This window comes from Egretta garzetta, unplaced genomic scaffold (genome assembly GCF_000687185.1).
Source record: "Egretta garzetta isolate BGI_Z169 unplaced genomic scaffold, ASM68718v1 scaffold451, whole genome shotgun sequence".
NCBI classification, from domain to species: Eukaryota; Metazoa; Chordata; class Aves; order Pelecaniformes; family Ardeidae; genus Egretta; species Egretta garzetta.
In genome coordinates this window covers 410,903-428,839 of record NW_009258552.1, presented here as the reverse complement: position 1 = coordinate 428,839, position 17,937 = coordinate 410,903, and the positions used below count along the sequence as shown (strand labels likewise).

Genomic DNA, 17,937 nt, shown 5'->3' with positions numbered 1-17,937 from the left:
CTGGGAGCAAACCCCGGTCATGGTGGGTACAGACACAGCAAAAAGGATGAAGTGAAAAAAATGTGGCAGTTCAAGGCTGCTTCTTCCGCAAGGCCCCACTTTTCTAACGGCCATGGCTGTGACATTGGGAGCACCGCGACATGCTGCTGCGGGGTACGTCATGGTACATACTGGCAGACACAGGATACCATCTTTTCAAGAATAATATCTCATCCATTATTATCCAACCTCCCAATGTGGTGGTGACAAAAAATTACCTTCCCTGCTATCGGATGCCATGGATTATTTTGGACATGCTTTTCCACAGTTTACTGCAGTGAAGCTCTGTTTTCATGGTTGGGTTCCCCCCTCGGATTATTCCATAAGAACTGTTTAATAACCTGGCTGCCCTCCCACAGGGAGTGCCACAGCTCCCAGCTGGGCACAGACACTCTCCAGCGCCGGCCCATCAGGCAAGCTGGGCTTTGCCAGAGGTGGAGGCAGCAAAAACTCTGGTTATGTTTTCTTCCAGCCTCTTCACAATGCTTCCCCCTCCTCCTCCTCTGTTTTCCCATGTTCCAGCCCCAACCCACTTTTTATGGTACGGGTTTTAATTAACTGGGAGGTGAGTGGTGAATCTGGTGCCATGGTATGAAGCACCACACTGGGCAGACATTTTTTGAAAATGGCAGCCAACCATTTTCACTGGTGCCAAAAATATTTGAGAATAAATCGGTTTCATCACCACCCGACGTTACCCCAGTTTTCTGGCATCCAGGATGAAAATATTTTAAAGCGTTGGAAAGGCTGGATGTTTCACATTCGTGTTGGCCTCGTGGAGCCTGTGGAGGGAGACAGCTATGCAGTTTTTCCCTGAAATAGGATTTATTTTTTTCCATGTCAGAAAATATGATTCATCAGGCACGCCAGGGAAAGCATTGCTCAGGAAAGCAGTGACTGTATTTCCCCCCGGGCCTCTCCATCACTCATGGAGATTCAAATCCTGGGAATGCAACTTAACAGAATCAGGCTGTATGAAGTGCTGAGCTGGGGCAGTGTGAGAGCAAGCCACGACGGGCCTGCGTGGCTCAGCGCTCGCCTTCCCACTCTACGAAAGCGCCTTGTTCCCCACACTGATAAAATCCAGGTTTGAACGCCCCACATCCCACAGCTGTCCTGGTAGGTGTCACCACAGCATCCTCAAGGGACCACGACTATCAAACAGAGATGCCAGCATCTTCAAACCCGATGTCACTGTTACAATTTCGGTTAATTTGCATGTCCCCTCCACTTGCAGAGACAGGTTGTGATGGAATCATAGAATCATTTAGGTTGGAAAAGACCTTAAGATCATCAAGTCAATGATGGATCAATGGTCTTGTTCGTGTTTCCAGAGTCGGGACCAGCCTAGGCTCATCTAGGGTTGAATTTCATCCAGCTCTGAATGAGGAATTTCCTCCTGACTTGTTTTCTCAACAACTCCATGCTAGTCAAGACAAGTTTCGCCTGTGCCCCACAGTGCTCCCTGCCTGGGAATACCCTGAAAGACACTTTTGCAGCTCTTTCATAGAAAACTGCTATCTAAATTATTATTAATTATTATTTTCTGCTATCATTTTACCTGTCATACCTGGACTTTAAATTCAGTTCCTACCTGCCATGACCTCCTACCTCCTGGCAGGATGGAGTTCCCCCAGAGCAGAAAGACGCAGCAGTGGTAAATCAGGGTGGCTCGGGGCCAGCTCTGAGCAGCGCGCATGGGACCGCAGAGGGAAGGATGAGCCTCTTCCCACCTCTGGGGGCTCGAACTGCGCCTTGCTGCGTAACCATAAACCGGCATAAAGCTAAAGCAAAGCAGGCATGGGGTGGTGTGTGATTGAAGGGTGGGAGAAAAAGCTCCCACGCTTGCCTTGTAAGCCCTCCAGGTGAGAGATTCAGAAGCAGGACCAGCCCCATGCTCACCGCGACGGGACAAGAATGCCCCCCCCCCCAGTGCCCTTAATCAGCCAGCTTGCATGAGGTGTGAGGCAGAGAGCAAAAGCTACCAAGGGTGTACGAAGGCGCCTGTTTGGCCTTTGTAACACGTCTAGCAGCATCCAGCACAGCCTCTGACCCCTCACCTGCGCATAACAGGTTCAATCTTGCATTTGAAAGTAGCGATGGATTCTGGATTTTCCTCACCCATGGGCAGGAAAAAGCATAAGCGGAGCTGTCAGCGCTCACTCCTGGTTGTTGCAGCACGGCACCCGACTCCCGTGTGCCACCCCTTGTCTCCCCCATCCCAGCAGCCCAAGCACCAGCCCAGGGCGGGGGTTACCGCACTGCACCCCACCGTAGCGGGGCCAGGGAGCTCCTCGCCCCCCTGCCAGCTTCTCTGGCAGCAGAAAGGGGCAGAAGTCACCAGCTCTGCTCAGGAGCAACCTTGGGTTTCGACACCCATGAATTTTAAAAATGCGTTGTCCTTCCAATCAAGGACAAGTCCCGCGCTGGAATTGGTAGGATGGAGAGCACAGATTTTTTTGCCTCTTCTCCCTCTCTGAAAATACCTGAAATCCACTCTATGCTTGGGAACCCTTCTTAACAAATCTTTGTTGAAAGCAAAACACCCAGGCAAGTGGAAAGGTCACCCCAGGACACAGGAGCGGGGGGAGAGGGACAGAGGGCTGAGCTCTCCCCGGGCAGCCATGGGAGCAGGGTAACCCCCCTCTTCCACAGGTTTCCAGCCTCCTTCTCAGCCCCGGGTAGATTTGGAAATCTCAGTCTCGGTGGGGTTTTTTTTTTCCTCCACAGAGGGATGAAAAGTGCAATGCAGCTGCCTGCAACCATTAGGGATCAGGAACATTTGAGAGGCACAGGCATCCTATTTGTAACGTCCACTAGGAAATTTTAAAATTAATTAACCCCGTGCAGGCACTGGAAAATCATCTTAGATCTCTCAATTTCTGTTAACGCAAGAGCCTGGCATTCAGCGGGGGGCCAGCCGCAGGGACCAGGCGGTGCTGCCAGCCCAGGCCCTTGCCAGAACTGGCGCTGCGGTGCTGCCGGCGGGCACGTGCAGCATCCTCCAGACAGGGCTGCAGGGCCTGGGCGCTGCAACCCGCCCCCACCCCGGGCAGCTAAAACCTGGGCTTAAGGGAAAAGGTAATGAGGTATTTTGCTACTGAAAAGAGAGGACTTGGTGGAAGTCATGCCGTGAGGACACATCTTGCAGTCATTTATTCAGGCTTCAGGTGCTGTGGCGCTCTGGCTGCTGGTGTCTGACTTCCCCTGTTACCAACTCGTGAAGCGCAGAGCAAGTCTGAAAGGTTTTTGCTTTCCTAGGCACAACGTTATTAAAGATTTATCAACAGCAACACGGCAGAAAGCTTTTCCTTGCGACTGCAGCATGTAGTGGCCTGTGCTCCAAAATAGAAAGGGCAGGGCAGGATTCACCCCAAATGCTCTTTTACACCAAAACAGCCACACTGAATTAAACGCACGATGCTGCTGCAGACCTGCGCCCTCCGAGCCACTGCCTTCCTTCGCATGAACCATGTCCCTGTGAAGCAGACAAGTTGAAGCTATAATGAAAATTACCCTGTCCTCCAAGTCCTACAGTTTTGTAGCTGTTTTTTTCACTCACATCAAACCCTGGCGATGTCCATGGAGAAAAGCTTTGCGCCGGTCCCTTCTCCTGGCAGCGGGCACAAGAGCTCTGCTGCAGCAGCAGGGGGCCTGGGCACCACGTGCCTGCTCAGCGCCGACGCAGGAACATCCTCCCGGAGAAGCAGCAGCTCCTCAGCCTCTTCCCCCCAGAGCCACACCAGCCCCAGGGAATGAGGGGAGAGACCCTCCGGGGGGGCGAAGGATCAACAGTTGCCCCAACAGGAGATTGTCCTCCACTGACACCGACAACCCAGCTCCTGTTGAAGTCTCGCGGGCTACGGGAAGGCGTCAAGGCTCTGGTTCTTGGCCCCCATGGAAAGTGTTGCAGCTGGGGGTGCACCCCCAGCTGCAGGTCTGCAACTGCCCCTGAAGCTTCCCCCGCTCCAGCAACCCCCCCCTGCTACAGGTCTGCAACTGCCCCTGAAGCTTCCCCCGCTCCAGCAACCCCGCTGCTTTGGTAGGATCCTTATCGCTGCCCACAGGAGCACCCGGGCCAGCACATCCCCCTTCAAGTTGACCCAAAAGAACAGGCCAGTAACGAATTTGTTTCCATGCTTTTCTTACTCAGAGTCCCTTTTTGGGTGGTCCAAGCAACTCTTAAAATCCATCTTGTGTCAAAGTCACTTCATACCACGAAGAGGCAGGCCTCCGCGTGAGTCCTGATGGGCAACAACTCGCTGGACTCCCAGAACGACACAGCAAAGCTTTGCCAAAAGACACCCAGGCTTTGCACCGAGGCGCCCTGTGACTTCAGATCACTAAGCGAGTTAAGCAGGAAAACTGCAAAGAATTTTGAAAGCAGATGAAAGCATTAAAAATCTTGCCAGAACTACCCAAACCAAAAATTTTACCATCGCAGAGCAGAGGCAAGGCGGGAGTCTGCTGGCAGACAGCAGCCACAGGAGGGCAGGAGGCTGCGGGGCGCTTCTGGAAGGAAGTGCAAAGCATTAACTGCAAGAAAGACAACAGTATTTTTTTCTCAGTACAGATTTTATTTCAATTTAATTGCCAGCTTCACCCCATTAAAAAAAAAAACACAACCAAATTCCACCAATTTCTACAGAGTTCAAGATGGGAGAAATGATTGCAAGGCATGGGAGCCGTGAAGCACAGCAAACTGTTGGCATTTCCCAGCGTAGCAGCAACGCCGGGTCCACAGCTACGGCACGGTGTCGCTCTGGAGTAGTGCTTCTGCATGCAGAACAGCAGTGAAAAGCATTCACAACTTCAAATTTTGACCAAACGTGTTTTCAATTTGTTACAGTATGAGGGGAAAAAAACCCCCAAAATCACAAGTGAAAGGAATAAAAAGAGTAACTTTGCCTCAGCAGCTTTGAAAACCCCAGCCAGCAGCTACGGAGCAGCCCAGCGTGTCCCGGAGAGAATCAGTGCTTTGTTCCAGCTCCGCCTCGCGGGCACATCGCACTCCACTGAAGCACTTTAAAGAGCAGGCTGTCTTTAAATGGAATTGTGCAAATTCACTGCATGTTCCGTTGCCTGTCGCTTTGCTTCCCAGCGCTCCCTGCACGCAGACGGCCCCGTCACTCTGCCTCAGCTGTCTCCGTGCTGGGGCCAGCTGCCCGCGTGCTCCGCTTGGGGGCTGCCACCCCGGCTGACCCTCATCCTTCAACCTAAAGAGCCCCGACATCGCCACCAGGATAACCAGAGGCAGTTCGGCTTCACTTTAAATCAAAAAGCCCATTCACAAGAAAAAAACACAAACACGGGGGAGGATGATTTCTGGCTCCCTCCCCTTAGATTCACACCGAAGTCGTGCAGCAGCAAAGGGGGCCGGTGCCCGGCGGGAGCTGCAACGCGTCCATCCCAGGCACTTGCCGGCAGGGCAGCCAACCGCTCCATAGCCCGCATGCTCCCGCCTGGAGCCCACAGCTCCTCCTTGCTCCTCTCCAAGGGCCACGTTCAGCCCCAGGAGAGCCTCACTCACGCCACAGCTGTTGGGTTCCTCAGCCCACGGTGCCGCTAGAGGCACAACCCGCTTATGCTGCAGGCAAAACCAAACATTTCACTTCTTCAGTGAGAGTTGCACAACACGAGAGAGGGTACGTTGAAAATGGCTGCTTTTTAATAGCTCCTCTACGCTTACTGTCTGCAGCACAAGAACCAGGGCATTCACGAGAACGGCCTCTGTCCTCCGCACACATACCCACCTACTGAACCGCACAAAGCCAGGACAACTTCCCCGCACGTTAAGTCAAGCACATTTCTAAATACCAGTACAGTTGCAGCAGCAAAGGACAAGCTGTCCTTGACTCGAGGGGGAAGCTGGAACTCCACAGCTGACAGGCTCATCCCAGACCCCACGTGGTTTGTTCCCGGTAAGTAACACTGCTGGCCAAGGAGGACCCAGCTCCCTCACGGGCATCCTCCAGGAATGAGGATGGAACCGCCGCATTGGCAGCACGTGCTGCATTGATGCGCTTGCAGAGAAGCACGTTAAACTTCAGTATTTGCTCCTGAAAGAAAAATCTCCCAAGAAAAAGAACATCTGCCAGGCTATACATACACCAATTTTACAGTTAGCCTCACTTTTACCTTTAATTTAAAAAACTAGCACTCACAAGGGAACAGACTATTGTCTCTTCTTTGCGGTTAGGTCCTTTAACTAACAACACTGGGATGAACCAGGACTCATTTTCCTCTCTCCTGCCAGCCCTAACCCTGGAACTATTCCAAATGGTTTTCAAGGCTCAAGAAAGCCACTCAGTTTCAGAAGTGGGAGGACCGTGTCCTGCTGCCCAGCCAGCGCACTCCTGGGGCAGACCCGGGTGGCTCTGGCACTGCACAGCCTCCTTCAACCAGCAGGCACAGCAGAATCTCACCGTCAGATTAAATAAGGCACCGGTGACTTCCATATGCTTCAGAAACAGCTCACAACAACTTGCAACCTGTTATTCAAAGGGTGACACAGTGGATAGTCTAAAGAGAAAGACTGTCTAGCAGCAGTAAGGCCTCTGCTTCTGCTTTAATATGAGACCTAACTGTTGCCATTACTTTGGATAATGTTTTTTTTGTTAAATGGAATACTGTTCCTCTAATGAGGTTTCAAAGTTGGCTTCAAGGCGAAGATTTAAAACCCCTTTAGATTCCAGAGGTATTTTTCCTAGTCCCTTAAAAAGGGGCTGCTACAGGAGGTGAGCAGCAGCGGGGAAAGGAACATTTCGCTTCAAACGTTGTACATCAGAGCTGGTTTGCTGGAGAAAAACCCCAACCTATTGCCACCTTAAACACATGGCAAGGCAGAGAGAAAACGACAGAGCCCAACCCAAGCGCTTCCCAAGATGGAAGGCGGCACGACAGCAGCTCGCAGAGCGATGAGCGCAGCAGAGCCGGGCACTCAGCCAGCTCCGCAGGAAATGTGCTCAGCTCCGTCACCGTTTTCTCCCTACCAGGGTCCCCGTGGGGATTAGATCGAAGAGACACTGGAGACAGTGGGGTGGAGGCAGGGGGAAAGAAGTCAAAATAAGCTCCTCTCCTGGGTGTTGTTTTGTTTGCATGGCATTTGTCTTATTCCCCGTTTTACACCGCAGTGATTGGGCTATTAAGTGTTTGTAACATCCCTGGGCCCACTGCTGATCCTGGGGTACACCTGCCTGCCCGCGCAGAAAAGTCTGCTGTTGAGAGCTGCGCAGTTAGGCCGGGGGAGCCACCAGGGGAATGCCGGCTCTGTGGCCAAAGCCTGTAAGAACAGCCAAGCCAGCTTCAGGGCAGCCAGTGGAGGCACTGTCGGCAGCATAAACCCAGCAACCAGGAGCTTGCCTTCCCAGAGTCAGCATACATACTGAGCCAGACGGCTTCTGCTGCCTTACAGCCTGGTGGCAGAGCTATCCCTGCAGCCTGCTGGGTTTCGCGTGGGCGTTTCGAGATGAGCTGCACTCGCTCCAGCCATGGCCACAAAGATGCGCCGTCTGTTCCTGAGGTTTGAGCTAACGAAGACCATGGCTACCTCCACACGCAGCCGGCTCGTGTCCCAGCCACACTCCAGTGCCATAGGTGAAAACTTTTCATCAGAAGAGTAGAATCAGGGTCCTCTGAGCCCTTTTTCATCTCACAAGATGAAGTCTTGCAAGTCTTCCTGCCAAGACCTCTTTGGGCCTTTCATTTGAAAATTTGGCCCTGTACTCCATTCCTCCCCTGGGCCACAGGCTTGTTATGCTCTGCACTGAGCAAGGCAGGAGCAAGGTTAAGTTCATAAAGCTAAGAAACCCCAAGCTGCTTCACTTGCAGCCCTGACTCCCTGCATCTCTCTCAAGCATTTCAGTCTTACAGCACTGCCTGCAAGCTTTTCACGTTTCAACTCACAGGAGACAAACAGAACATCATCCAATGACACAAACCACCTCAGGCTCTTCAAGTAAGCATACATATTTTTGGCCATAAAAAAGCCCTATGCCATGGCTCTTCAGTCCCTGCAAAATATCTTTGATTACTTCAGTTCCTTAGATACACGGACTGCAAAACACTTCACTGGAAAAGGAAAAGCTAAATAAATCTGAAAAATTTTCTTGGTAGTTTCAAGTGCTTCAGATCAGACGCTCTGGGACCCTCCATGGGCTGGGAACCAGCCTGCACCAGCTCCAGCACATTCAGCCCATGGCCAACAGCTGGGTGTCGATGTGAACAAGGCAGGCTGGGATGAGGCACGAGAGGAGCCAGAAAACACGGCATGTGCCTGGCAGACACAAAGGTAACTGGCACTGATAAGCGTCGCAGGTGCCAGTGCCCACCTGAGCTCCAGCGTAAGTATAAAGGATCTAGACAAAACAGATCCAGTCCTTAGTAAGGCTCTGAGTGTACATGGGGCTTTAAGTGCTTTTCTTAAATTATCACAAAAGACAGGCCAGTATTCTTTGAACAGCTGGGATCCTTCATTCCAGTATAAAACACATATGCAAACATGGCTTAAGACCCATGATCACTTAAGATAGAATTTTAAAGTTTGTATTAAAAAATTTTTATCCAAACGATAAATATTTTAAAATAAGCATTTACAAAAATAAAAGGTCCATTCCCAGAAGGAAGGACGTATATAGCTGAGATTCTGAATACACCTTGAGGCAACACAATTACTGATTAAGCTAGTTAATAAAATCTTTGGTATGAGCACATAGTACATCAATATTCATGCACCGTTGTCTTCCCTTGGCAGGTACGCTGTGCAGGCAAGCAAAGAGGCAGCTTTTCCTTAATTTCTTGATATGTCTTCCAAATACAACATTACAATATTTCTAACGTGTCTTCCTATGATAACAGGAGAAAAGCCCAAGATTCTCCTCGCTCTTCCTATGACTTTTGTATCTAAAACAGAACGCAGATGGGAAGAAAAAGAGAAAGTGAACACAGTTAAGTTTCATTCCAGCCAGTAAGCAGCATCTACAAAAAATAAAAATCAGTAAAAAAATATTTACTCCAGAGGAAAGCCCGTTTCCTTCAGTACTGTATACATCAACTGCCAAGACAGGACAATGATGACCCTGGCAGGATTGATTGCTGCAAGTTCAGACACACAAAGAGGAGGTTACAGTGCTAGGTAAGGGGGCAGCTTTATACCTGAGCATGGCAGCAGACGGTGCAAGCCTGGCACACCACACCTAGGTCTGGGGCATTGAGATACTGCTAGGTATGGGAAAGAGCCTCAAAAACTGGGAAAACGAGCCCTGGAACAAAAGACTTGGAGAGATCACTTGGTAATTTTAGCAAAAATAAAGACGGAGAGCTGACTTGAGGCACGAGGACCTCCACAGGGAGAAAATACGAAATGTCAGCTGGCACAAAACCAAGGGGCTCTGCAATCTGGTAGAGAAAGGCTTAACAAAAATGATAGGCTGGAGCTGAAACCAGTTCCAACTCAGAATAAGACACATACTTCTAATGCTATGGAAAATTAGCTGGGATCAAGGGAAGTGATGGACTCTCTGCTTTTTTGATACCAGTCCCTGAATGCTTTTCTGAAAATGCTTCTATTAAATGCTGGTGACTGACCCTGATGAAAGGAAGTGATGGCAGCTAAGGAAACACAGGGGTTAGCCTCGAAGGTCTGACGGTTCCCTTTTAGCCTTAAAGCCTGACTCCATGGACAGCCCAGTTGAGGGACTCTGATGTGCGAAAGAAAGGTAACACAGCCCAGGCTCCCCCATCACCTGAAATGTCCATGAACTGGTGCTGCCGTAGCCTATAGCTCTGGGAAAAAAAAACAGTAAAGAACAACGTCTGACTGTAACTGCTGTGACTGAGGCACAAGGAGCAGAAGGCACTAAAACCAAAACAGAGCTTGGATTCTGCTTCCAATCTACCACGTGAAGACTGGCACTTCCCACGGCACCATGAGAAGACTCGAGAGAAAGGGACGCCTCTGAGTCAGCCACCCTCTCCCCCAGGGCCTCTCCCACCAGCACTGACTCACTGCTTTGCCCAAGTTGAGCCACATGGCATCCACACGCTTTCTGCTAAGAGCTGCCGCTCTCCAGCAACATTGGGCAAGTGGAGGGTAGGACTGCAAAGAGGAGCAGGAGCTCTGCTCTGCTGGCTGCCATGAAGGAGAAGACTTTCAGCCAGCGGGAGAGATTACACCCAGAGCCAGCAACAGCAGCAACGGCTGTAGCAGCTCGGGCTTGGCAAGCTGAGCCAGTGACCTCCGGCCCTGGCACTGGCCATGCTTCAACCAGCTCCCAAGGGATGTGAAAGCCAGAAGGTTTGGGTCTGTCTCCTGACGGCTGGGAATTGTGACCCATTGCTATACCAACAGGAGCTCGCATGACTACCGTCTTTAAAAAGAGCCCCTATTTGTGGCATCCTCTGTAGGCAAACTATCCATTATGTATATCTCAGCATGTCTGAAGCACAATTCGTATCCTTGCCTCATTAATGAATGATGACACCTTGACCCGCTCTATTAACGAAACCATGTTCGATCAAGAGGCACACTGCTCTCCCACCCTGTGCTGACGCAAGGTGGCCAAGAGAAAAAACACCAGTGGAGATTACCTGAGTTACAGCAATACCAAACCAAGGCAAATCCTGCAGCAATGCTAAAGCAAGCGAGGAAAAACACTGGACCTAAAGAAAATGGAAAAGAAAACACGTTAAGACAGAGCAGTGGAAGTTTAGCTCAGGTCATAAATCATCAATTGCTATTAATATGCATAATTCAAATGAAGCTAACAGTCACAATTAGATATGTTCTGTAGCTAATGTACTATGAAGCACATTTACTAGACTGCAATTAATTTTTACTACGGTTGCTTTGACACTGTTCACTGTTTGCCTCTGTTCATCTACCTACATCTGATGAAATGGAAGTGAAAGCTTCCTTCGGCGTCTTCTCACTCTTAAACTTTGTGCAACCCCCACAACAAAACACTAAGCAGACTGCTGGGACCTCGCTGCAGCATGAAACAGCCGCCCCGGGCCAAGGCACTGCCTGAGGCCAGCAGCACATCACAGGAGACCGCAGTCCCTCAGCAGCAGATTTTTAGGGTTTTGTTTTTTCCCCACAGATGTTCCACAAATTCCACTTTCATGACAAGAGCAAATATTCTTGTTCCTGTTTACAGTTCTGCTGAAAACTGAAATGGAGAGCCACACGCACCCCTAAACCAGATACCCCGCTGGAAGCATTTCCTCTGTGCGCCTGCCTCCAATTACAGGCAGTTTAACGCTGATGTTCAGTAGTGATGCTCAATAAAACCTCTCTAATTCATACTTATCCACAGACAAAACCTCATAAAGATTTATATCTGCTTCTGTATTACCTGATATTCTATTTGCATCTTTTACTTCACTATGCACATAGCTGCAATTAAACGGCACCTGTCAATTCAAGGGCAAACGTATGACAGACCAACAGAATTAGCAGAGCTGACCAGGCCGACAAGGGCTTTGGAGAAAAAGCAAAGGAGCAAGGACTTGGCTGCTCCTTCAGACGTAATCCCCCCACGAGGGTGGCTTGCAGCCAGACAACCTCCAGCCCAGGGCCAGCTCTTCTGGTGGCACAAGGAAGAACAGGAATTATTTCATTTTCTTTGTTTCCAAGCACTTTCTCTGTTCCACCTGTACTGTTATGCTGCAGCCAGCAATGGCAGTGTGAATGAGCCGGACAGCAATTTGGTTCAATATTCCATGTAACGCCACAGGCAAAACCATATATGGACTTACAAAAATACACACTGAGGTAAACGGCGCTTCTGGCCCTCTTTCCAATTTTCTCTTAGGGGAAAACTGGCAAAAGGGCTTAACTCATAGAAGGTGCTCTTATTCTCTCATAATTGTATCCAAGTTTCTAAATAAATATCAATTAAACTTAAATGACAAAACAGTTCATCATCAATTTTGAAAATTCCTCAGCTTTCTTTCAGATCTTCAATTCCTTTTGACAATCTCTTTCAGTGAATAAAATATGTGCCTCTCTAATCCGGGTGCTGAGGAGGGGGAAAAAAGTTAACAAGTTTTCCTAGGGAAAATACATTTAAGTTCCCCCTTGCTCATCTTCTTATCTGTCTTTGTTTTCCAATTATTTGTCCTTAAATTGAAAGCTTAAAAAAAAAAAAAAAAAGAAAAAAATTGAAAGTTACATTAAAAAATTATTGATGGCCTTATGCAAAATAACAGCAGCAGCTGCTGAGCAGACCTTACTATTCTAGCGTTGAAGAAATGATAGGAAATGAAGAGTTTATAGACAAACGTGTAAGTAAAACTACCATTGTAAATATTGATTAAACCCTAGAGTCTCTCGAATTTCCTGGCACTGGATTCCTCGACAGCAGCTCAGTACATTTTCCTCCATTAACGCCACTTAACTTGTGACAGTAAAGACGTCATAAAACAAACAATTTGTTACATGAAATGCAAATTACACGATAAAATAAACTGCATCATAATCTGAAAAGCCATTCCGTCCGGTGACACCATATGCATTTATTTACCCCTGTCATTTAGCATATATTTCTCCTTGTCAGGGTCTATCCCTGTGGAATCTGTGGTTTCTAGAAATAAAAGCAACACATGAAAAGTTAGTACTCAGCTCACGCAAACAAATGAACATAATCAGCACATGCAAAACAAGACATTGCAGAAAAATACCCAATTTGGACATAAAACATTAACCCCTCCGGAGGTAAATCATCGCTATAGATAAATCTGGACATATGTTGATGAAAGGACATAGGTACGTTGTCATTTGACTGCAACTATGAACGGCTGCAGCAACACCTCTGCTTGGGTTGAGCACTAAGCACACAGGGAACATTACACTTGCTCCCAAGCACGGAAAGCAGGAGCTAATCCTGCCGTGACGCCAGGAATTGCTGTTTTAAGAAACTGAAACTATTTGTTAATATTCACGCTGATCTGGAAACACGCCTATAACTTAATGCATCGCCATTCTGTCTGTTCTGGGCATTAACGTATCTGGCAGCTGAAGTGCTTGGAACACACAGCTCGGTGGGGGTTATTCATCATGATTCTGGTCGCAGCTGAAGATGCATGCAGCTGCTCTGACAGCCTGTAGGTCTGCATGCTAACAGCTGGCACAAATAATTCTTGCTTCTGTCTTTCTGCAAATTCTCGTGGAAAAGGAGGTTGACCTTAAGACCGGTGTTCCGTGGTCAGCAGCAGCGGGGCAGTTTCTGCTTTGGGCAGACCTGCAGCTCGTTTAGAGTGGCCTTTGCCATACAGATGTGGGATAACATTGTCTGCAGAACATGTGTGCAACACCAAACAACACCGCTGTCACCGTAAACAGCAGAGGAATGGCTTTCCTTTAATGCAACATGAATTCGCAGAACAACTTTTTTAGCCAAACCTCTCTGTCGTCAGTGACAACTCCAACTGTGGCTATCAGTAGGGAAGAATGTGAGACTGTTTGGTTTCAACTGACTTCCTTCTCCTATGTGACAACCTGGAGCTAGGTGAGGTGCCTTGGAAAAGTGTCCCGTACACCACGCCAGCAAAGGGGACCTGCTGCCAGCCAACAGGCAACGCTGAACATTGTCTCCCACACTACATAGGTCCCTCTTGGTGGGGTGACAGGGCACAGCATTCAAGCAAAACAGAAATATCTGAAGCACTTTGCTGCAAAGCTTGAGAGTCACTGAAGCGAAAGGATTGCTGCAAAGCCTCCCTGGCCCGCGATGCATCAGTGGCAACCAAGGAGAGCACACCCAACCCTCTGCAGCTTCATCAGGCTATCGCTGTGCAGGGCTGATCTGATCCTTTACCTTCCTACTGCCTGTCAGCATTGAGAGAAATGAAAACATTTTCTGAGTGACTTGGAAGATCCTGCTTAGCTTCAGTAGCTCTGGAGTTGGCTGTGCCATGTGCCTCACCCACCCTCTAGTGGGAATTCTCAGACATTACTAAACATTTGACTTGAAATATTATGCGTGAGGCAAATAAATTTTGTTCTAGTACAAATTTTAAAGTTGTTTTAAAAATGAAAAAGAAATCTTTGAAAGGATTCTCTCTGGAGAAAACATTCTTCATATGTACAGCTGCATGTAATCTATTATAGAACTGTCCTGGCCATCAGCGTTCTCACCAGTCATTTCTCCAGTTGTTTATAATGCTGCTTGTTTAGTTTCAATCTGCATTTACAACAAATTCCCTGTGTTGGGGATTACCTTTTTTCTTCACATTTACACATTCTACTGTCAACTCTGTAAATGCTCTGGGCTAAATTTGACAAATTTAACAACTGCTGCTGTGAGTAACATCTGTGTAACATAAAAACTGTACATGCTAAGAGGTCAGAAGGATAATGCCTTTAATATTCAAAATGTTCAAGTTCAGTTAAAGGAGCAATAACACCTCGTAGTGAAAATGGGGCTTTTCCTGAAGAATAAAATTGTTTGCAGTTTTAGCTTAAAATGCTGCACAAGACATTTATCAACCATTCAATCCAGAATGCGGACATTTGATTTAGTTACAGAACTCATTAACACAATTACCTCATTATTTCCTTCTCAGGTCAATATAAGGAAACTGCAGAATCTCACCACACAGTGGTGTTTTAACTCAGTTATTTAAATTATTCTCATTGTTCTGAGGATGGTAACATAGACTGTGTACCAAGAAACAGAGAATTTCATAGAATCATAGAACGCTTTGGGTTGGAAGGGACCTTTAGAAGTCACCCAGCCCAACATTCCTGCAGGGAGCAGGGACACCTTTAACCAGATCAAGTTGCTCACAGCCCCCTCCAACCTGCCCTGGAATGTTCCCAGGGATGGGCCCTCCACCACCTCTCTGGGCAATCCCTTCCAGTGTTTCACCATCCTCACTGTAATGAACTTCTTCCTTATATCCAGTCTAAACCTACCCTGGTTTAGTTTAAAACCACTACCCCTTGTCCTGTCACAATTTAATGACTTCTGATGGTTACTGGAGTCCCTTTGCATAACGCAACAGCAGCAGAACAGCTTTGGGGCACCACAAATAACTCTGTTTTTTCTGCAGAGCACTTCTAGCACAGGCACTTGTTAGTGCAATCTGAATGTGAGAAGCCCTACCCCTGCCTGCTCCTGTGGCTACCCAAGCAAAAGCCCTCAGAAGTGACTGCATACATCAGATAGAAGGACAAGCACGTTCGTGTTCTTGCTAGAAGTGAAAACATGTGGACACCCTACGGAAGCTGCTGTTCGGCCGCTTTGTCCAGGCACAAGGCAGTGTGCCTGAGAGCTCATCTTCACAATACCTGCACAACTTCCAACATGAGTTTTACAGGTGCAGATGAACTCGGTCACAGCTATGCTATTTCTAGCATCCAACGGAACTCAGACCATCCATGTGGGATGTAGTCGGGCCTCAGCTTCTGTGTACACACGTTAAGACACATTTTCAGAAATGGCTTGTAAAAGGCAAGTGTTACTGAGCTTAAACTCTTAAACCATCAATACACTCCTGCAATTTTATTCTTAGTGACTACACTAAGACTTATTAAATTGCTCTTCATTAATAAAGGCTGTCTGCTGCCTTCTGGTCAGCCTGGCAGGAAAACCTCTTGCTCTTGAGCTCTGCTGGAGTAAAAACAATTGATCCAAAACTATTTGATATAAGAGCCTGTTCCCTCTGAGGGCATGACTTCTGCAAGATGAGTATCAGATGGAATGCACTGCCTTCAAGGTGTTGCAAGGCCAAATCAGTAGGGATTCATGCTCATCTGAGATTCCGAGGCAGGGATGGACCCAGACTTTCCCAGTTCAAGAGGGTTCGGGTATGGGATACAGAGACCTGGGGTAACCTCACAGCCTCCCTCTGCAGGCAGGAAAGCGGTGCAGTCTCCTACAGCCTGGTACAAAGCTTTTCCTTCAAAATGAAAGGCAAAATGCAGCTAGATAATGGAGTGTCTTCAAAGGTAATTACAATTTTGCATGCCATTTTCACTCCAGAAATAGAAGAGGTCTAATAGTTTTTTTTTAAACCCATGGACTTCTGGTGTAATGGTTTAAATCTCACTGGAGTTTGACCCACATGTCTAAGATTTCCTCTGGCATCTAACTGTGGAGTTTCTTACAATTAGAAATAAACTGACTGGTGAGGCAGTAGTGCTTTTAGGTACTTCATAAGGATTTCTTGAACTGCAGCCCCTTTGCAGCTTCATTAACTTAAATGTGGGAGCTTTCCCTCAAGCTCCTTGAGTCATCTCAGAATGGGGGATGCCTGAATGTATATCCCATCCATTTGGAACACTGTTCTTTTCTCCAGTTTGTTAGGTAGGAAAAAAAAAACGCAAAACCCAAACATGAATACACAGCAAGCATTATCCCAGGTTGGCAAGTCAGGCTTGTTACTTCTCCTTAAAGAACCAAGCTCCTCTGCAGTACAGAATCAAATCTGCTTGAGCCTCAGCCCTTCTGCGGTACCTAAGTGGATATTTGCAGGGCAGCTTCATGGACATCAGTCAGGCCTGCCAGCTGCACAAACCAAGCCCTAAGTGATTAATGTCACAGTTCAGCATTGCAAGAGTCTATGAATGTTTGCTGCACGTTAAGCTAGACGCGGCTAGGAGATTTACGGATTGAGGGAAAGCCAAGCTTCTGGGTCACTGGAGTCTCGAGTTTAACAAATCTAAGGTTTGTAATGTTCTTACAAGTCAGACTAAACACAGCAGAAATAAACAAGCCATTAAGAAGCAATGATTATGAAAAGAGAAATTGTACTTCAAACAATTTGTATCTCTATCTTACATGTTGCACTTGAAGTGTTTTAACATATTTCATGTTTGAAAATAACCCAAGAGTTTTAGACTGCCCACAACAGTTAACAAGTAACAAGAACTATGCAGTCAGATCCCCTTACGGCTTAGAAAATTCCAGTCAGAAGGAACTAATGTATACTCCAAAAATTATTTAAATAGCCTAAACAGGTTTTTTAAATAACCTAAACCTCATCTGAATGAGGTTTTGTAATACACCCGATGAGAAAATTCACAACTCAACCAACTTACTCAAGATTTTCCTGCTTGGCAGGTCATTATACAGCTGTTCAGCATTGATCTGTAGGGCCCTGTAAAACTCTTGACAGTGTCTCTCTCCTTTCTTTTGAAGGTGCTTGATCAGATCTGAAAGCCTGGTATGGAGCGATGCCTTTGGATTCCTGAACTGTAAGAGAAAAGCACTCATCAGAAGAGAGATTACAAGACCTGGAGATAACTTTCCATCACTTTACAGTATGCCAGGGAGCGAAGACACAGAGCTTGCTTTAAATTTGCTAATAGAATAGGCCAAAAGAATGAGGGGAACTGGAAAAGGACAGGTGTTGCACAGCAGCTCCATCTGGCCAGCGGTTCGATAGACAGCGTATTGCCCCTGCCTCATTCTTTTTCTGTCCTGATAAAGTGACAGCTACTCTGTTTGACAGTTTCTCTGTATTCAAACTAACATGGTACTTACTCGCTATTCCACAATTTGATTCTGACACCTACTGACAGAAAATATCTACAAGTCTTATAAAGTTTTATGTTTTCAAGTTTTCCCTTAGTTGCCTACCCGAAAGGGTACTTTATACTGCTTATATTAGTCCCAATATTGGTGTGCTTATCATCCCAAGATTACGTTTCATTGTTCCCAGCACAACTAACTGCTGCGCACCCAGTGCCACACGTACAAATCCTCATTACTCAGGCAACATGGCAAGCAGTTGCAGAAGAAAGTATTTTTTTTTCCATAGTCCAAAATGGGATGAATATTAGGAGATCTTACAAAGCGAGCGAAAACGCGTACCCAGCCTTACACACATCAAACTGATTCCAGCTTCTCTGGAAAACGCCCAAAGCCATGCTTGGCAAAGCATTCTATTTCA

General features: G+C 47.4%; 1 protein-coding gene across 5 annotated transcripts in view; it reads right to left on the bottom strand.

Annotated features, from left to right (window-relative positions):
• CARD19 (caspase recruitment domain family member 19) overlaps positions 1-17,937 on the bottom strand; it is a 34,446-nt gene that overhangs the window by 4,182 nt on the left and 12,327 nt on the right. For 2 of the 5 annotated variants that reach the window (XM_035903343.1, XM_009647894.2), the window contains exons 3-6: positions 17,084-17,237; positions 12,564-12,623; positions 10,627-10,698; positions 6,315-8,940 (exon numbers count right to left, since the gene is read on the bottom strand). In XM_035903343.1, the coding sequence (XP_035759236.1) occupies positions 8,828-8,940; positions 10,627-10,698; positions 12,564-12,623; positions 17,084-17,237 (399 nt within the window). In that variant the 3' untranslated portion in view covers positions 6,315-8,827. Of the gene's footprint in view, positions 1-6,314; positions 8,941-10,626; positions 10,699-12,563; positions 12,624-17,083; positions 17,238-17,937 lie in introns of those variants that run through there. The other 3 variants (XM_035903342.1, XM_009647895.2, XM_035903344.1) reach the window with 3 other exon arrangements.